The 21,934-nt window shown below is 38.6% G+C and overlaps 1 protein-coding gene across 2 annotated transcripts in view; it reads left to right on the top strand.

Annotated features, from left to right (window-relative positions):
* The window catches only part of esamb (endothelial cell adhesion molecule b), a 32,201-nt gene that overhangs the window by 7,304 nt on the left and 2,963 nt on the right, over positions 1-21,934 (top strand). Inside the window, exons 2-7 of one of the 2 annotated variants that reach the window (XM_057351209.1) lie at positions 16,368-16,513; positions 18,039-18,240; positions 18,350-18,505; positions 20,078-20,122; positions 20,734-20,856; positions 20,944-21,073. In XM_057351209.1, the coding sequence (XP_057207192.1) occupies positions 16,368-16,513; positions 18,039-18,240; positions 18,350-18,505; positions 20,078-20,122; positions 20,734-20,856; positions 20,944-21,073 (802 nt within the window). The remainder of the gene's footprint in view (positions 1-16,367; positions 16,514-18,038; positions 18,241-18,349; positions 18,506-20,077; positions 20,123-20,733; positions 20,857-20,943; positions 21,074-21,934) is intronic. The other variant, XM_057351210.1, reaches the window with a different exon arrangement.

Below are 21,934 nucleotides of genomic sequence, written 5' to 3'. Positions count from 1 at the left end.
TGTATACTAGCTTATGTTGGTGATATCCCATAGTATGATAGTATGAAATATGAATAGCTCATGCCAGTACATTTATCATGGCCGCAGAAAACGCTGTAGATTTTAAAGTGAACGGATGGCATGATCAATTATTTAGGGAACATGTTGCCTCGTCAGATAAATTGCAATGTGTGTACGCTTATGAGAAATTCTGTTGTTTGAGGGGATTTGTGAAGGGTATGTGTTATTCTTTTTCATTTCAAATAATGAATACCTCCAGGTATATGAAAAATAGGGCATTTAAAATGATTTCTTTTAGGCCAAAGGATATCTATCTGTTACGAGCGGTGAATTCTCATTAAGTTCAGTTCAGTAGGCAGTTGACAGGCTAGTCATATAGAGCAGTTTTTAAGCTTAACGTCTTCGGTTTTCCTGTTTTAGGAATTCTTATCTTTTTTAATTCTGCTGTTTTCTGTAAAAATGAGAAGTTGTAGATAATGGATGTCCTATTTTAGATTGGTGTCTGATAACATGTCCATAACATGCAGCGGAGATCCTGGCATAAGAATCTTTGAATTAATGCCTAATGCAATTGTTCAAGGAATTGGAAAGTCACAGATTAAGAACCGTTCTTCGGTAAGGCCTTGAATGTGCATGTCTCTCTTTCCTGTAAAGACAGGTTGGGCTGGTAATGGGATTATGGTGTGTAGAAACGGCTTAGCGACCTGGTCTGAGGAACACCATGCAGCCAATCCCCAAAGGATCAACAAAGTGCCCCAGGAAACAGAAATCACAGGGAATGTTTATCGTTGACTCAGACACCAATAAATCATTTATTCTAATCGTACAAAATGCTTATTATTTTTCGAACAACAGCAACCTTTTGCTGTAATTCCAGTTTACACTAGCAAGGAGTCGACAAGCCAATGCAATTTATGTCTTGCATATACATGTGTATATATATATAAAATAATATATATACAGTATATATTAATATGATGCAATTGGTCCAAGCATATAAACCTATGGTAAGGTCATAATTTTAATACAACACACAACTAATTTTCTTGGCCAGTTCTTCTGTTGCCGTGATGGATACCTGCAGATTCTTGCAAATCCTTCTGCTATACATTCAGATAATAAATAGTCTTGTGTATTTGTTTCAGCACAATGCCGTCCAATATTTCTTATTGCTGTGGTTACAATTTACGCAGAAACAGGTGTTCCATTATAACAGTAATTTAATGCAGCATTTCTCAACTAGTTTTGCTTCAGAACCCATTACATTATTGGCACCCCAACACAGTAGCAGAATTGTTTACAGAGGTAAACAAACGTTTCCTTAAAATCTGACATTGAAATATACTGTAATAACTTTATTAGGAACTACATAGGCCTGTCAATGCTAAATTAATAACTTGACATGAATAGAATGAAGGAGAAAATGGACAATTACATTTAAACAACAGCAGAATCTAACATCATTGCCTGTTTAACACACACCTTACAAGTGTCCTGTTTTAAAGATGTATTATCTACATTTAGCATTAATTCTAGCAGCCTTTAAAGCATGGTCTGATAATTCCCTTTCTTCTACTCTAGCTCATCCAAAATTATAATTCTGCTGTAATTTACTTGATCTGTTGTCATTTTTTATATTACACAGATGGGTCCCAGGTTTGGTTATATGTTTTGGAAACGTGTGCATCATAGTTGTTGATTCCTTGATTGATTGGTGTATTGTATGTTTATGCATGTCTAGTGACTTGCTAAATGCTGTGTCCAGAGATAGAGGGATAGAGATGCATTTTCTGTGCCTCTCTGATCTAATTTAGTGCTAGTAATTGTATCGCCTGACAGATTTAAACAAAGTCCAGCGTGAAAGTTGTTTGGCTCCTTCAGTGGGTGGAGTGAGGTATGCTTTTTAATATTTGAATGATTTGCACAATTTGCAGTAATGTAGATTAATTGAATTACATGAGCGTTACTACAGAGCGAATGTAACCTTCAAATCAAGGGTTGCTGTAGTTTTTCCAACATAACGTACAGAATGCCTTGTGCCTATATATGTGCTGTATACAGTATATATGTATAGTTAAAAATAACACTTTTACAGAATTAAGTCTTCCAAACAAAATGCTGTAATGTAAATAATATTGTTATTTTTAAAGGTTGTTAAGTCTAGGGTTTTAAGGTTGTTAAAGAGTATTTGGTGGGGATACACAGGTGCAAATCCCATGGGTCTCGCATTTTCCTCTCCTCTCTCTTTCTCTCTTTTACTTTTTCTCTCTTGCACACATAAACACATTCTTAGCACATTTAAAGAGGATTAAATCCCCAAACCTTATAATCGCACTTAGTGTCTATAAACATTACTCACATGTGATGATGCAGTCTGGTTAAACAGTCCCTCAGCTGGACAGAGCTCTACTACTGCTCATGCTCAAACCTGTCTCAGTCAGCGGACTGACTGGAACATGTAAGAGTAAACCAATTTCTTCTTTGTAATTGATCTCAAAAGAATTGTAATATGTACAGGTAAATAGTTTGCATCACTTGTATAACTGCAGTAACAATGTTTATTCATCTCATTCATTCAACTCATTACTATGTTTTTCCATCAAAATGCAGCTTACCTTTAAAAGCAAAACATACTACTATACTTCTAAAATGAAATATTCTAAACTCCTATAAAGGCTTGCGTCGACATCCCCCAATGCATTGAACTCTGCAGAGCTGACAGTTCAGGCACAGCACAAGTCAAGCGTATCTCATTACTCAATTTCAACTTTGACCCCACCGCCAATGATTACCTGACAATATGCATGATGTACTTGTATCATTACAGGGCAGGATGGGCATGAAAATCTACAATGGGGGACTGTCATGGTTCTGCCACCAGACCAAGAAAGACATGACATGAGGAGGCAGAATCATGACAGAACCTCATGTTTAATGTGGAGAGAGGCATTTTTGGCCCTTATGGCTTGCCATACACTCTCTCCGGTCTCGTCTTTGTCCCCGCCCCCTCATTTCCTCATTATTGATTGTTAATTATTTCATGCCCCATAGCTGTCCCTCTCTTGATTTGATCCCTTTATAATGCCCTCGTGTTTTCTGTCCTGTGCTGGTTCATTGTGATTTGTTTGGTGAGTCCATGTGCCTTGTCAGTCTAGTCTAGTCTAGTCTAGTTATTTGTAGTTCATGTCAAAAGTTAATTTTAGTCTTGTTTAAGTGTAGTTAGTCTTAGTCCTGTCTCGTCATGCTATTATTTTCCCCTGTTTTGTTATGTTACCCCCTCGTGGGTTTTTGGTTTTGTATTTATTATAATTAAACGTCTTGTTAACCCCTTACCCGCTGTCTGCACCGGGGTCCTCTGTCCTTGCTCACTCCCCCGTTCGTGACAGGGGACAGACTCCCAAAAAGTTGTGTGACACAATATCAGAAACATATCATGCAATGACAATGTGAAAAGCATTTCTTCCCAATAATGTGGCACAATGCAAAACATTTTCAGTTTTCAGTCATTTTCATTTTAAAAGTTCTTTCTGAAATTTAAAGACTAAATCTATATACTGTACACTGCTGTTTAAAAAATTAGGTTCACTTTAGTTCATTTAAATCAATTTAGGTTCATTCTTTATAGAATTTTATAAACTATAGGGAATCAATCAGTGATCACCCTCGCACACCTGCAGGAAATAGGTGCATCGGAAAAAAGACCAAAAAAGGGTCAGCAATCAGGAACAACGGAACAAACCCGCGCACTATCAATCTTGAAAAAGTATCAAAAATGTATTTAAAAACAACGTTTCGGTCAGTGACCTTCATCAGGTATACAATCTCAATCAGACACAGGCTCACTTAAAAAAGAGACATATGATGAATTATTGTCTGACACTATTGATGTGATTATCCCAATGTATTTTCCTTTTTTCTTTGTTTTTTGAAAGATTTCGAAGGTATTTCTTTAGGAGATGATGTTAATTATATATGACGTCATTGATTGTGATTGCTAATGATTTGCCTTTGTGATTGGTCATGTGTCTCTTTTTTAAGTGAGACTGTGGCTGCGTCCGTAATCGCCTACTTCCATACTATGTAGTAGGCGAAAATGAGTATGAGTATGTCCGAAACCTCAGTATGCAAAAAACAGTAGGCAAGAAATACCCGGATGGTCTACTACTTCCGCCGAGATTCATGAGTGTGGATCGGATGGACACTTCTCTATCCCATGATCAAATTTCAAAAGTAAATCAAATAAATATAGCGGAAAACTTTAAGGCGGACGTCCGTTTTTAATGTAAGTGCCAATAAATTAATTTCTCATGACTAAATTATGTTTTTATCAACTCTCACGTGTAGACTGTTGTTAATACGTCATAGGTCAAAGAGCATACCATGACCATAAAACATGGCGGACGCAGTATGTCCGAAATGTATTCATACTGCTCCCACTCATACTATATAGAACGTACTGTTTTGACGGCCGATAGGTAGGTGAAATTCAGTACGTACTGTCACAGTATGCGATTTCGGATGCAGCCTGTGTCTGTTGAGTTTATATACCTGATGAAGGTCATTGACGTTGTATTTAAATACAGTTTTGATACTTTTGCAAGATTGATAGTGTGCGTGTTTGTTCTATTGTTCATGAACTGTAGGGGAAAAGATGAATGTATCTATATGGAAATTGTTAAAAAAAATCTAAATGGCATCTTAGAAGCCAACTTTTGCATAGAATTTGTAAAAATCAACCAGCTTCTTAAGGTTTCTTATAGTTGCTTTTTAAACAGTGCAGCGCTCTTATTAGCTGCTATTTTTCTTTTTTATTTGGCCCAAGTCTTCCAAGTATATTGCAAAAGATATCATTTTTTAGGTCTTAATTTAAATCAAAACTTAATGAAACTAATGTTCCGTCAAACCACAAATAATGTCATACCTTATTAGAAAATGTATTTTGGATTATTTTCTGGTAGACTTTAAACAGATTATTTTGATTTTTTTACTTTATTTGCCTATGCAAATACAATTACATTTCTACATTACAACTAAACTATGAACTGATTTAGCAATTATTTGAATAATTAATATAGCATTTATTCGTATAATTAAATACTTATTTGCCAGTGGCACTCTTTACTCTCATTCGGTGCTGGGCGAGTGTTCATTTTGGACCCTGATTACAACATTATAATTTCATAGTCTGCTTATGTATGAGACTCCTGGGATAGTTAAGTCCCATCTGAGTGAAATATGAAGGCTGCAGGTCTGCTGTGTTGAGAGTGCTGCCGGCATGGGATGTGTCCAAATGAAGCACTTTCAGCTCTTTCCATGTTTTTGAGCTCCTCAGTTCTTGCTTGGCAGCGGTATGAAGCACCTGAGCCTCAGCACAGGGTCCGCTCTCTCCCACAGCTGTACAGAGCGACAGCCCTGTGGGATTTCAGCACTGAAATCGCTTATTCCACCTCCCTATGGCATTCTTTCACTTCTAGGTCAGATCAAGCCATTTATTTTTGTTTATGAGCCCTGCGTGTGAGTCCATTATTGCTTCTATGCGCTGCCATTCCGTGGCTGAGTTGTGACTTATGTACATTCACGGATTCCATTTGGACCCTGTTTTATTTTTATCTATTGAACACAAAATAAGATATTTTGAAGAGTTTATGAAAGCAAAGAGGTCTGGGGCCCATTTAAATTTGTCCTACTATGGTAGTCAATGATGCCCCAGAAATGTCAGTTGCTAACATTCTTCCAAATATCTTTATTTGTGTTCAGCAGAACAAAGTAATTTATACAGATTTGGAACAATTTGATGACGAGTAACTCGTAACAGAATTTTCATTTTTGGGTGAAGTATCCCTTTAAGACGAACCAAGACTCACTAGTACGAGTTTACAGAATCTCCTCAAGCGGAACGATGAGAATTCGTTAGATTTCTCAGCTTGAAGTGTAGTGAGCCAGCAAACACTTTCTGAACGAGTACTGTTTGATTCCCGCTCTAAAGATGATTTTTGTAAATTGCACTTAACAGAAAGCCAAGTGTTACTACGTCTCTCGACACACTCGAGTAAACAGTGACGAACAGCCCAATTAACCTCCCAGCGAATGTTTCAAAGATGTGTCAGCTCTCAGGTTGCCATAGCAGCTTTCTGATCTCCCAGAACTGATACATCCAAGAGACGAAAAGACATCAACATATCCCACAACCCATGGCTAGAAAGAAAGTTCGATTTCATTTGTTCTTTTTTGAATCCAGACAGCTCACCCTGGAGCCGAGCTCACAGACCTGCCTGTGATTAGATGATGGCCATTTGATAAGAGCGTGCGCAGGGAGGGGGTGCTGGATCTCATAAAGCCAGTTTCATTACTGGACACATACTCATCCTTACACTCACCTAAAGGATTATTAGGAACACCTGTTCAATTTCTCATTAATGCAATTATCTAATCAACCAATCACATGGCAGTTGCTTCAATGCATTTAGGGGTGTGGTCCTGGTCAAGACAATCTCCTGAACTCCAAACTGAATGTCAGAATGGGAAAGAAAGGTGATTTAAGCAATTTTGAGCGTGGCATGGTTGTTGGTGCCAGACGGGCCGGTCTGAGTATTTCACAATCTGCTCAGTTACTGGGATTTTCACGCACAACCATTTCTAGGGTTTACAAAGAATGGTGTGAAAAGGGAAAAACATCCAGTATGCGGCAGTCCTGTGGGCGAAAATGCCTTGTTGATGCTAGAGGTCAGAGGAGAATGGGCCGACTGATTCAAGCTGATAGAAGAGCAACTTTGACTGAAATAACCACTCGTTACAACCGAGGTATGCAGCAAAGCATTTGTGAAGCCACAACACGCACAACCTTGAGGCAGATGGGCTACAACAGCAGAAGACCCCACCGGGTACCACTCATCTCCACTACAAATAGGAAAAAGAGGCTACAATTTGCACGAGCTCACCAAAATTGGACAGTTGAAGACTGGAAAAATGTTGCCTGGTCTGATGAGTCTCGATTTCTGTTGAGACATTCAAATGGTAGAGTCAGAATTTGGCGTAAACAGAATGAGAACATGGATCCATCATGCCTTGTTACCACTGTGCAGGCTGGTGGTGGTGGTGTAATGGTGTGGGGGATGTTTTCTTGGCACACTTTAGGCCCCTTAGTGCCAATTGGGCATCGTTTAAATGCCACGGCCTACCTGAGCATTGTTTCTGACCATGTCCATCCCTTTATGACCACCATGTACCCATCCTCTAATGGCTACTTCCAGCAGGATAATGCACCATGTCACAAAGCTCGAATCATTTCAAATTGGTTTCTTGAACATGACAATGAGTTCACTGTACTAGAATGGCCCCCACAGTCACCAGATCTCAACCCGATAGAACATCTTTGGGATGTGGTGGAACGGGAGCTTCGTGCCCTGGATGTGCATCCCACAAATCTCCATCAACTGCAAGATGCTATCCTATCAATATGGGCCAACATTTCTAAAGAATGCTTTCAGCACCTTGTTGAATCAATGCCACGTAGAATTAAGGCAGTTCTGAAGGCGAAAGGGGGTCAAACACCGTATTAGTATGGTGTTCCTAATAATCCTTTAGGTGAGTGTTATATGCTTATAGATAACAAGCAATGCTTTGCTGTGGCTCTTATCTTGCTTACATTAGTTTTTGCTGATAAGAATTTTTCTTCTATCCGTGTGTCATATTTTGATCATTGTTATGAAGATCTAGGCACGTTGTCATTAATTGCGTTCACATGATTCCAAGCGTTTTTAACACTTTCTATGTTTCTGACCTTAATCCAACTCTCCTGATATTCTTTTTGTTCGAGAACCTTATGAGCATACTTGTGATGTCACAATGGCGATGTTCTAGATCTGGCTGATGGGTGTAAGACCTGCTCTCAGACTTGGAGTAATCCTCCTCCTTGAGCTCTCACTCTATGCATAATTCAAACCCAATCCATCTGCCTGTTGCATGGATTAATATTTTCTGCACAGATTCGTGGGAGGAGATTGTGTCCATATGCCGGAGGCTACTTAGAGAGTAGCTTTGTGGAACGGCGTCTTTTTTCTCATGCCAACTTGAGTGGCAGAGATGGAGAGCCCTTCAGCCCTGTCATATTCAGAGTGATTGATGCTCTCCACACTGTACGCAGGGGTCTTTAGATTTATAGTGCTCTCACAGACCACCACACCAATCAAAACAGCATCTGAGGCAATTCAGGAGCAGACATGTAAACAAACATAATGATCCTCGTTCAGCTCAGATTATTCAAAGCAAGGCAGCATGCACCCTTTTTATTGAATATCTATATATCCACATGTTTCACAGCGACTACCCGTACTGTTATGTTCAGCAATTGATTGAACTTGGTCTATTAAGTCTGTATACGTTGTGCTAGTATAGTATTAGTAGAGGTTACTCGACAGCTTGGCTTTTGATGACTGGGAGCAAAACTTGATTTAAGGCCATATTTTTGGCAACCTGCAGTCATTCTATTATAGATTGTCCTGTAATGTCATGACACAATAAATGGCTTCCGTCATTCATTCTCTTTAAGATTCATATTTGTTAGTAAAGTGTTTGGGGGAAAACTGAGATGGCCTGTTTCAAAACCCACAGAACCCCACTATAAACCTTCAAAAGAAAAAAATCGGTTAAATCAGTTATAATGGACTGGTGTACCCAATGTTATGTATTTCATATTCTAACCCAGAGGAAAATGATATTGCTCAAACTCAAGGTTGCTCTGTCATAGCTCAGGAGATTTGATGGAGATTTCTTCAAATGAAGTTAATAAAGTATGAGTACGAAGCTGTAAAATTGAGATTGTTTAAATAAAATCATCTGGATTTGGGTAAATTTGATGAGAAATGTTTGAGTTCATACCTGTATTAAAATCTTCAATAATATTGACTTCTGATTGAAGACTTTGCAAGTCTGAGCTCAGTTTGTGATATTGTTGAGATCTTTTCTGAAACTCTGGAGACATTTGTGAGATTTCTGCATCTTTTTCTCAGGAGAAACATCTAAGATGCAGGAGACTTAAGTTTTCATTTGCTGTCCATTGAATCTCATCAATGTCTAGGAGAAATAACCGAGATATTAAATAGCTCTCATCTTTGATTTGCCACTAGCTTTCGGAAGAAAGCTTCTATGTAAGCATGTATGCATGAACAATAGGATTCTTCTTTAAAAGGATTTAGAGACTTTTTGATGTAAAAATACATTTGAAATGGCTTAAAATAGCACCAGTGATTGACAGAATCCCATCCAAAGAAACCTTCCCCAAATATTTAGAATTCAATGGCCTGCTCTCACTTAACCCACAAACTAAACAGTGTCCATATTTCCTCATATCAACCAAACATCATTGAGTGCCTTTTATATACGGACAAACACAGCTCTCAAGTGAATCCCTCTGATAATTAAACCTGCATTTTCCCAACAATGGTATCTGAAATGAGAAGAGGAGTGGCGTTCATGGCCATCGGGTCACACAGTTCCATACCTCAGTAAAATGCTTTCTGATGTGCAGCTGCCCAAGATTAGCAAGTATTTTAAAGCTGGCTCCTGCTAAAACTCTATCAGAGTTGGACACGAGCACAAGAGGAGATTATATTAGAAGACAATGGGTCTCTGTGTAATAAGAATGGGCTTCTGTAAGCACCCTGATCAGGTTTTGTTCTTATCAGGAAGGATGTTTAATAAAAGCTGCTCATCTGTTTTTAAGCACCTGGGCTGCATTGGGTGGGGCTTTAAGAGCCTGAACAATGAACATTTATGTAAGATGTTCAAGCTGGTTGTGTTTTAGTGGTTTACACTTTGAAAGTTGGTGGCCTGACATCAGGTATCATTGAAAGTGATAGGTCACCCAAAAATGTGTAAAATTCTGTAATCATTTTCTTACCCTCTTGTCATTTTAAACCTGTATGAAAGAAGATAGTTTGAAAAATGTTGTTAACCGAACAACAGCGGTGCCCATTCACTTCTATTGTATGGACACAAAACCAGTGCAAGTCAATAGGTACAACATTCTGCTTCAATTTTCTTCTGCAGACGAAAGAAAGTCATACATGAAGGTGATAAATGATGACAGAATTTTACTGTGCAAACTGTCCCTTGAAGCAGGAACTGTAAAGCAGTGGTTCTCAAACTGGGCGCCGTGGTCCCCTGGGGGGCCCCAAGTTGGATCCAGGGGGGCCACAGATTTTGTGGCATTTTATGAAATATAGAAATTTATCATAGATTTTATGCAATCAAACATCAGAAAAATGACACCACCAACCAAACGAATTGAGGTTCCAGCATTGTATAACTGAATGTTTTTGGTTTAATTAAAATTCTAAGTTTAAGATTATACGTCTTTATATGGGGGGGCGCAAAGCGATGCACTTAACACAAAGGGGGCCTTACAACGAAAAAGTTTGAGAACCACTGCTGTAAAGTTACACATGTCACAGGTTACTTTCTTTTGTACTGATTGTACGGCACTTAAAAGGACAGTTCACCCCAAATAAAAAAAATTCAGCATTAACTCACCCTCATTCCAAAGCTGTATGAGTTTCTTTCTTTGGCAGCACTTGATAACATGGTTTCCCACTGACTTCCTTTGTATGGACACAAAACCACCAAGATATTTCTCAAAATATCTTCTTTTGTGTTCCACAGAAAAATAGAGCCGCATGTAAATGTTTTGAATGGGTGAATCACTAGGATGAACTGCCTTTAAAAGGTTAAAAAAGAAAATAAATTATTTACATTTAGTTTTTCCAAGGACAGCCATTAAATTAGATTACAGACTTTAAAAAACTCATTTCAGTTAGGCCTACAACTAATGGTATAAGGTATTTTATAAAAAGATATACATTATACAGCAGATATCAGTCAAATTCAACACTTTGGATCTTCAGAAACCACACGATTGCCATTATTCTGTTTTACAAAGCTCTTCTGTCAATACTTAGAGCATCTCAGTATTTTGCTGCCCTCATTAGGTGGTCCTCTGTAACTGCAACCATCTATTCTTTGTGATTTTTGTGTTAATATTTTCCACACATCTCCAAAAGATGCCCCACTGTTGTGTATATTACAGTCTTGGGTATATGTTATATGATAATCATCATGAGATCATGTTTAATCATTAAAAAATTACATCTTAAAACAGTATAATCTTAATATAAGATTCAATATTTAAAAATGTAAAATGTTCCCCAGACTTAATGCTACTGTGTGTGCATGTACAGTACGTATGCATACTGTATGTGTGTATGGTGTCGTGCCTCACGCCAAGGTGTCTACTGTAGCACAGATGGAGATAGAGTCAAGGATTAGGGAAGATTTTCCTTGATTTAATAAACTACAATGGCTCAGAAACATGAGGGATAAACCTGGCCACACAGAGACAGTTGCTGAGCATAACACATCAGTGAGTGGCCACACATCGACACGGCACTCTCGTAAGCCTGGGCGACGAATGTCCTACTTACGATCTGTCCAAAATCAAGACAAAAGAATGAAAATTGAGCTTAGCCATTGAAAAGATTAAGAGTAGACAATATCCAAAGCAAATCTGGCGGTTGAAAATAAGTACAATACTGTTTTTGGTAATATCATGAAAGTGCAATTTAAATGACATGTAACTATTCTGTGGGGGGTTTAAAGTTTATATGGGTATTTGCTCTTGTACTGCCTATATTATGTTCAGTCTTTGGGTACTGATATGTTTAACTTTACAGATATAGATCAATCTGCCCTTTGAATTTTATTTTTTATATTCTTTTTTAGAGCTAGTCAAACAATTAATCACAATTAATTGCATCCAAAATAAAAGGTTGGGTTTACATAATATATCTCTGTGTACTGTGCATATTCGTTTTGTATTTATAAACACATAAATATACATGCATATATTTACGAAAAATATTTATATTAATGAACACTTATATATTTTTTCAATTAATCATTTGACAGCCCTAATTTATTTATATTTCCAAATAATAATAAAAATATATAAGCGTTCATTAATATAAATATTTTTCTTAAATATATGCATGTACAGTATATTTACGTGTTTATAAATACAAAATTAATATGCACAGTACACATATTATGTAAACACAAACTTTTATGTCGGATGTGATTAATTGTGATTAATCATTTGACAGCCCTAATTTATTTATTATTTTTTTATTTATATTAATCACATCCGACATAAAAGTTTGTGTTTACATAATATGTGTACTGTGCATATTAATTTTGTATTTATGAACACATACACATACATGTATACATATTTAGGAAATATTAACATGTATTTATTCATATTTACCAATAATTTAATATATATATATTTATTAAATAAGAATTTGTATTAATTAATTTATATATTTATTCATTTTTATATTTTTCTTAAATACAAGTATGTGTCATGGTCCTGCCTTCTTGTTCAGGATTTTCTAGTCTTGTGGCAGGATCGTGACAGATCCCTTATGTTTAATGTGAGAAAGTCATGAGTTGTTTACGTTTTTAAATCCCATGTGCTTTCTCGTGTCTTGTCATTGGCCCCGCCCCTCTCGTTTCCTGTATTGCTTCCCTGCTGTGTCTCATGTTCCCCACCTGCCCTCGTTAATTATCCTTCGTTTGTGCTCCCTATTTAATGCCCTCATGTTTCATTGTCCTGTGCTCTTTCGTCGTGTTTGTATTGTTACCAAGTCATGTGTGAATCGCTTGTTTTTACGGTCCCTGTGGATTACCTGGCCTTGCCAAGCCTTCCTTACCCGTGTGGATTTCTTGACCCTTTGTTTGACGTTGTGTCGGTTTGTTTTTTGTTCTGTTTTTTGCCCCCTCGTGGGAAGTCTTTGTTTCTAGTTTTGTATGTCATTATTTAGTTCTGTTGCTGTTACCCCATCGTGGGCTTTTGTTTGATTTATTATTAAAATCTTTTGTGTTTACCCCCTCCTTCTGTCTGCGCCTGGGTTCTGTCCGCCACCGCCGTGACAGAACGAAAGAGCCAACTATGAACCCAGCAGACAGCGAGGAGGAATATTCGCTGTCTTCCCTGCGGACCCGCCAAGCCCATCTCCTTTTTGGGGTCCGTCAGGGAGACCGCGGGATACGGAATTTTGTCTGGGTCTTCGCGGCGGCAGCAGGAGAGACCGAGTTCGGTGAGGCAGAACTTAAAGTCATTTTTAATGGCTGCCTCACCGAGCCTCTCAAGCAGTCGGAGACCCAGATGCTGGGCCCCTTGGGGTTCTGCGACATGGCCAGGTACGTGATCAACCGGGACGACCCCTGGCCAACTGTCCCTGACTGGGTGTCCTCCCCACTGGCTACCGTCCCGGAGGATCACGTCCTGGCCACTGTCACCCTGGGGGACTCTGCACCTCCCTCCGCTAGCTCCGTGGCGCCTGGTCCACCTACGACCCTCCACAGCAAGCGGGGGAGGAGGGCGTCCGTGGGGACGTTCACGGACTCCTCCCGTGCAGAGCTAGCCACGCCCTCCACTGCTGCCTCGCAACCGACCCCAGGCCCTGCGGTTCGGTTAAAGAAGAAGAGGCAGCGGAGGGGGGCGCCGACTCCAGAACAGCCTGTGTATAGCCCAGCATCCAGTCCGGTGCAGCAGCCGGCGCCCCAGCCGGTGGTCCAGCCGGCGTCCCAGCCGGTGATCCAGCCGGCGCCCCAGCCGGCGTCCCAGCCGGCGATCCAGGCGGCGTCCCAGCCGGCGATCCAGCCGGCGTCCGTTCCGGTGCAGCCGGTGTCCCAGCCGGCGTCCAGTCCGGCACAGCCGGTGTCCAGTCCGGTGTCCAGTTCCATGTCCAGTCGTGTGCCCAGTATGCTGCCCAGCCCGGTGGAGCCGGGATCCAGGCCGGTGCAGCCGGCCTTCCAGCTGGCGCCCAGCCTTGTCCCGCCGACGTTCCAGTCGGCGGTTCCCCCCAGGACTTCCCCCACTAGGTCCCCCAGAACTCCGCGCCCTCAGGCGCACTCAGGGACCAAGACTATTCCCCCCAGTCCCAGCCCCTTTGGACTGCCCCCTATGAACCCTTGTCTGTTCCCACCCCCCCTCCCATGATTGTTATTTTTATCCCACCCCAACCCGTTTGTTATTCTTGTTTGTCTGACCGTGGTCAAGTTTACCATGTTTGTCTGGTTCTTGTCATTGTCCCAGTCTGTCTTGTCTTGTTAGTCGGCCCCTTGGTGAACACCTGGGGGTCTTCATTAAGGGGGGGCTCTGTCAAGGTCCTGCCTTCTTGTTCAGGATTTTCTAGTCTTGTGGCAGGATCGTGACAGATCCCTTATGTTTAATGTGAGAAAGTCATGAGTTGTTTACGTTTTTACATCCCATGTGCTTTCTCTGTCTTGTCATTGGCCCCGCCCCTCTCGTTTCCTGTATTGCTTCACTGCCGTGTCTCATGTTCCCCACCTGCCCTCGTTAATTATCCTTCGTGTGTCCTCCCTATTTAATGCCCTCATGTTTCATTGTCCTGTGCTCTTTCGTCGTGTTTGTATTGTTACCAAGTCGTGTGTGAATCGCTTGTTTTTACGGTCCCTGTGGATTACCTGGCCTTGCCAAGCCTTCCTTACCCGTGTGGATTTGTTTGACGTTGTGTCGGTTTGTTTTTTGTTCTGTTTTTTGCCCCCTCGTGGGAAGTCTTTGTTTCTAGTTTTGTATGTCATTATTTAGTTCTGTTGCTGTTACCCCATCGTGGGCTTTTGTTTGATTTATTATTAAAATCTTTTGTGTTTACCCCCTCCTTCTGTCTGCGCCTGGGTTCTGTCCGCCACCGCCGTGACAAGTATGTGTATGTGTTTATAAATACAAAATTAATATACACAGTACACAGGCATATATTATGTAAATACAAACTTTTATGTCAGATGTGATTAATTGCAATTAATCATTTGACAAGCCCTAATTCATTTATATTTCCCAATAATTATATAAATATATAAGTGTTTATTAATATTAATATTTTTCTTAAATATATGCATGTATGTTTGTGTTTATAAATACAAAATTAATAGGCACAGTACACCCAAACTTTTATTCTGGATGCAATTAATCGCAATTAGTCGTTTGACAGATCTATTATTTTTATATTTATTTATATTATTATTAAAATATTTAGTATTTTACATTGTTTTTTGTAATGAATAAATAAAAGTGTATAAAAATGTAACATTTTAAAATGAAATAATTCTCTGTCAAAGTTTATATCCCCCTCCTATCTGTTTTTTGGAGGTAAGGTGAGGTGAAATGACATGAGCAGTTATGTGCTTGTGTTTAAAATCACTTTCCCAACGGGTCCTTTAATCTTGGAGGTTTAAGTATCTTTCTGTGAAAATGTGAATGAAGAAAATCAAGCAATGAAATCGCTCGTCAAAGGAGCCGCTGGTTACATCAGCTTTAAGTCCGACTGAGTTTGACCGGGGGCCGGGAGAATGTCGGAGGATTACAGGGCTAGATCTACAACAGAAATTAAAAAGGGGAGAGATGGATGTGGTCTCATGAGCAAAAACAGCTCAGCTTCAACTCAACGTTCGGTTTAGAACAGGACGTCTTTACGTCACAGTTATGCCCTCTGACTGTCCCAGCTGAATTCAGCTTAAATCTGAAAGTAAAGGGAATAAAGGGGCAGTTTAGTGCAGTGCGGCTCAGCAGAGCTCCACCGTTTCTCTGTGAGCTTGTGATTGAGGGACCATTCGCCAAACTGGCTGAACAGGATAACTGGGAATGTAGGGATCAGTTGATCCACCTTCAGCTGAGCAGCTCAGGAGACTCTCTGCCCTGTGAGTGACAGCTGTCATTGGGTGTCATTGGTTCTTATAGAATCAATTTTGATTTCACTTTTGGTGGAAAGATTTCTTGAATTTATTTGTAGATTGTTTTATGGAGAAATATTTTTCTTACTGTATAAAGAACATATTAATGTTGCTTTAGATTGTGACATGTCTTTAATCTTATCTTGTGGCACAGAATAGACGTTCAAGATGTTCAAGCACATAATGAAATTAAATTATTTTTTTGCATAATGATTTTTGTTTGTTGCATATAAAGAATAATTTCGGATAGTCAGTGATCAAACTTTGAGCATGTATTGTTTTGAGAAGTACTGTTTTTATAATTCACCTTTTGCTGCTGTATGTATTTTTCTCTTAGGATTAGTCATGGAGGTACAAAATGATCATATAGAATTTGTCAGTGTGATCTTTCTGCAATTTTTTGTCATGAGTGACTGTAAAGGGTCATTTCGGTGTTTTAGGTGAAAAATGCTTGTGTAGAATTTTAATCTATAATCACAGTATAAACATGTCAAACTCTGTTTCTTCAACTCTAAGAAGAGGTCTCTTCACCCGGATGTGTTCCTCTCCTGTTTCAGGTGATTCTCAGTGGGTGGAGATGCCACGAAAAGACATGGAGGGAATCGTGGGCCAAATGGTTGTTCTGGAGGCCTGGTACACCCCCACCAGTGCCATAGAGAAAAACACAGTCATCTGGACCTTCATGGCCAATAAGACAAAACAAGTGGGTGTGTTTAAAGTGTTGTATGAGTAGCCCGTCAGTCTTCCTCTGACAGATGGACAAGCTCTTTGCACAATGCATTGCTGTTGGTGATACACAATTGAAAGACATCAGTGAGGTTAAATAGAGAAAATAGAAAAAGATGAGACATCTCACAAATGTCTCCTCAGAGTTTCAGAAGAGACTGAATTGTTTTAATTTTGGGTCTGTTCACTGCAAATATTCAATACAGCCGTGGAAAAAATATATATATTTTTTCGCATTAACAATTTATAGTTAGTTATGTGTGTTTAGGTAAAATGATCATGTTTGTTTCATTCTGTGAACTACTAACAGTATTTCTCCCAAATGTCAAATAAAAATATTGTTTCTATTTGCATTTATTTGCAGAAAACAGGTCAAAATAACAGAAAAGGTGTTCCGTCTTATTTCAGACCGCAAAAATACTGCAAAGAAAACAAGTTCATATTCACTTTTAAACAACATATCAGTAATATTCTATTCCTATGTATTTAGGAAAACGTGATAACTTGACGTATGATTTTGTTGAAAGTCAACAGACACTGGACTGGAATGGCCAGAATACATCTATAAATGCTGCTTAAATGAAAATTTGGAATGGTCTCTTATTTTTTCCCACGGCTGTATGTGATATATTATATATGAAATAAAAGTTCATCATTTATCAACTACCTATTTCCCCGCGCTCCTTCAAAAATGACAGATTACACAAGAGAACAATCTGTTATCAGACCATTGAAGCCGACACATGAAATCCTCCGTCACTGGTTCACTCAACAGATGGGTTTCAATTTAATGTCGAAGGAAGAGTATGGAATACTTGAAAGGTCAATGACTGCTTATGAAAATGCACGTGATGAATGAAGGGCGAGAAGTGGATTAACTCAACAGTTTTAGATTGAAATGTATATGTCAGTTAATACACCCTCATCACATAATGTGTTGAGATATATGTGTGAGCTGAGCGAATATTGTGATGCTTTGTATTTGTTTCACCTGTTTCCCAAGGCATGCTAACATATCAAAACTGAATTGAAAATCAGTCTAAAATGTTAACTTTTATCCAGCTTTCATCTTGAGAAAATCTTTTTCATGATTGTTTAGCTCCATCATTTGGAAGCCTATGTTTGTATGTTTATCAGCTGATATCCAATGATACTAGTCGATCTTGATTTTTTATAATAGTTTTAGGTTTAATATTTTAGTAGTACTGTTTTAAAGAGGATGAATTTAGAGACATGCCTTCTCAGAGAGTGTATTAGTGTGTTTAGCATCTTATCTGAGAAGCTGCATCCCTACATCCATCCACTTTACAGCTCAGCCCTGCAATAGCCATCACAGTATTTCTTTAACAGTTATTTCAGACAGTCACTTTGAAGAAATCTGCAGACTTCAAATGACATGCTGTGAGGAATGTTCTCATTCTTATTTTGTTATGCATAATGAAATACAGACAGACTGTAAAATGCATCTCACAATTGCTGCACGTGTGTGTTCTGTCGTGCAGATCATTTCTTACTCCTCAGGACAGATCGGCATCGGCAGCACTGACTTTCGGAGGCGGGTGGGCTTTGCCACGTCCATGCCCTCTGCCAATCTGTCCATCTACATCAACAACACACAGGAGTCGGACTCAGGACGCTACCTCTGCAACGTCATCATCCCTGGAGCTCCAGGCATTTGGGGAGAACTAAGTCTCAATGTTAAAGGTACATTGGCTAACATTGTAAAAACTACAAAGACATTCAGAACATTAACAATAAATGTTCATTTCAATGTTCAAATGGCATTTTATCTTGTTCTTTTTGGCTTTTCTAGTACCTCCATCTACTCCTGTGTGCTCTATATCTGGAGATGCGGTGGTGAGTGGCAATGTGACACTGAGCTGTAAATCCAGCAATGGCAAACCGGTTCCTCAATACAAGTGGACCAAAGCAGCTCCTCTCTCAGAGGTCTTCTTCTCTCCCATGCAAAGTGAGTCCCCAGTCTGCCTTTGTTTAGTTTGCTGAATAGAATGATATATTCCTTTTATAGCAGACTACACTGGTCACACTGGTATGCACGTTTGTTTATTTGTTTGTTTTAGTAATGCAGATGCTAATAACAAGAACGTGTCTTTAAAATAGAGCTGCGCGATGCTGAAGAAAATGTGATATGCGATAACATGCTAAACAACAAAAAAATAAGCAAATAGTAGAATCAATTAATATTATAATACAAATGTGAAATATGTTTAAAAACGGAAAACTAACTAACATACTGAAATCTACATAACCAGCAGTCTTTTCTGGGGAAAAAAAGCATTGGTTCTTTCTGTCTCAGTCTCTCATTTATCAGACTCGATCTAAAACTTTTTAAAGTATTACAATTATTCAGTTATTGCAAACCTGTGATATGCACATTTGCAATATGCCGATCATTATCTTGCAGACCTTGTTTATAATATTACATAGTATCAGGTTTTTGTATCTCATCACACACAATTTTGACTGCATAATGCAAGTAAAATATGATATCGCTGCTACCCTTCTGAAACCTTGTATCTCCATGTTGTGATTTTTATTTTTGCCATAAATCATTAGTCATCCTTTATGTTTGTCACTGGGTTTTACCATTAAAAAGTATTAAAAAGTGCTTGACAACACAGTATTTAATCTCTTCAAATGTACATCGTTTTTTCCATTTCCTGAAAAAAGCGAATTTGGACCTCTGAGGTTTCAGAAGCACAGTGACGATATATTTTTCCATAGTGCTGAATTGATCAATGTTTTATTAATAAATCTTACTAAGGCCTCATGGAAGGTACACAGCAAAATCGCCAGTGTTAAAAAATGTCAAATTAACACTAGCAGTGTAAATACACAGTGTATATACAGTATATTCACAGTATATACACTGTGAGTGTTAATTCAACCTTTTTTAACACTGGCGATTTCGCTGTGTATGTTATTGTATATAAATGTTTATTCGTGTTAGTCTTGGATGGTTTTAGGAGTTGTCTTTTCTCCGTACTGAGAGTTTATTTACCCTGTGAGATTGGTTAGGTGTTGTATAGAGCAGAACAAGGCAGGTATCATTCATCACTGATAATTTAGTGTGTCTCTCTTCCTTTGGCCTGAAGACAGGTGGAAATAGCTCTGTTACCCTCAGAGACAGATTCTCAATCAGCTTCCCAACACAGACCTCGAATCAAACGGGTACTGACCTTGAATCAGTGCCAGTAATAGTCTCGCAATGAGAAACAGAACAATCCCACATTGTCCACACCAAATAATAAACAAAGTATGCGTTACAGAAACAGCATTAACGTCTGAAGATATATCACGATGATGTCAGCACAAGTCTTTTGTGGAAATACACGGCAGTGCCAGCTGTTCACAAAAGCTGGCTTATGCTTATCAACCATGCAGCAAATTTCCTCCTTGATCCCGGACACGTGGGTCTCACATTACATCGGAGCGTATCTCCCGAAATCAGATTCTCGTGAAATGACAAATTCACCATGTTCTTCCTCTCGCCCTCTCTCTTGCAATTGTTCCTTCACAGCGTGGAGGTCCTGCCCCCAGCCTGTGCTTGTGCTGGGATACCTGGGTAAGGGAACAGACCCTAAGATAGAGAGAACTCCATTAGGTAGACTGTTTGAACCGCAGAAAAAAATAAAGCTGTAGATGTGTCTCAAAAGATAACCATTGTAAAATCATTGTGGTAAAAATGTGTGATTGATGTATCCTGGAAGGTGGTAGATACATTGTAGAGCTTGAGTAACGTCAGCCAATAACAATAGCGCCCTTAACCCAAGTGAATACAAAAGAGTTTTCCAGAATGACATTTAAATCAAAACAATCTTTTCACTGTTTCTGTCAATAAAAATAGGAAAAAGGTTCAACATAAAAGATACATAAGCCTTCTTTTTAGCTTTCAACGATTATCATTCAATATATCAAGCTAAATATTCCTCACTCAGTCTAAAAGCCCCAAACCTCATTCAACCTCTGTCATCTACTCTGTCCCCTCCCATCAATGGGACATTATGAAATCGTGTGGTACATTACTATTTATGGATCCTATTAGAAACTAGTCTTGTGTCTTTATAGTTTATGAACTTGTGTTTTATCGAGCATTACTTTTATGGCATTGCTTTTCATCCTTCTCAAAGCTTCAGTCATTCTGAGCAATGCATTTACTCCCGGGTCTTCTTTCAGACGAGAGGCAAGGCACCCTGCGACTCAGCAACCTCACCAAAAATATGTCCGGCAAGTATGTCTGCCGTGCAAGCAACACAGCTGGGACGGAAAGCTGCCACCTCAATTTAGAGGTCTCCACCTGTAAGTATCACATAGGATCAATAGCACATACGGTGTTTTGGACTTGAATGGCTTTAAATAAATCGTGTCTTATTCTTTTGGCTGCAGCTAATAACGCGTGGGTCATCGCTGGTGCCACAGTGGGCTCTGCGGTGGGCCTGATGGCTCTTGTCTTATTCCTGATCTTTATCCTGAAGTGGAACCATGACACAGAGGAAGAGATGTCCAATGATATCAAGTAAGCCTCATTTTATCCTTCAATATAATCCAGAGCATGAAGCTTAGATTAGATGTATCATCTGCTCTTAATGCGGATGTTTGCAACTTGTGTGTCTCCGGGTAGTTATGTCCTGAACATTTTACGACTGCAGAAAAAATTTACACAAAATAAAAATAAAATAAAATATTTTAATGAGATATTTTAAAATAAAAAAATATTTTATTCATATTTTAATATTGTTTTTTGGGTTAATGTTTAAATATTAAATTGTTTTATTAAAATATTCTCTTTCTTCTCATTTTAATTTCTGTTTACCTTCACTAGATAATAACAAAATCAAAAACACAAATTTGTTATTTATTGTAAAAGTAATATTCTGTTATTCAGAAATGAATAAATATGCAGCCATGAATTAGCATGCATAACATTTATAAAATAATTAGCAAAATGCAATATTTTAATATTCATTTTTATCAATATTGTTCATATTAATTAATATTATTTAAATATTCTCTTTTTTCTCACTTTAATCTCTGTTTACCTTCACTAGATAATAACAAAACACAAATGTGGTATTTATTGTAAACGTAATATTTTGTAATTCAGAAATTAATAAATATGCAGCCATAAATCAGCATGTACAGTGAGGGAAATAAGTATTTGATCCCCTGCTGATTTTGTAAGTTTGCCTACTTACAAACAAATGAAGGGTCTATAATTTTTATGGTGGGTTTATTTTAACTGATAGACACAGAATATTAAAAAAAATCAGCGGAAAAAAATGTTATATAAAGGTTAGAAATTGATTTGCATTTCAGTCAGTGAAATAAGTATTTGATCCCCTACCAACTAGCAAGAATTCTGGCTCCACAGATTGGT

This window comes from Triplophysa rosa, linkage group LG14 (genome assembly GCF_024868665.1).
Source record: "Triplophysa rosa linkage group LG14, Trosa_1v2, whole genome shotgun sequence".
In the NCBI taxonomy this organism is placed as follows: Eukaryota; Metazoa; Chordata; class Actinopteri; order Cypriniformes; family Nemacheilidae; genus Triplophysa; species Triplophysa rosa.
This window is presented reverse-complemented; position numbering and strand designations above follow the sequence as displayed.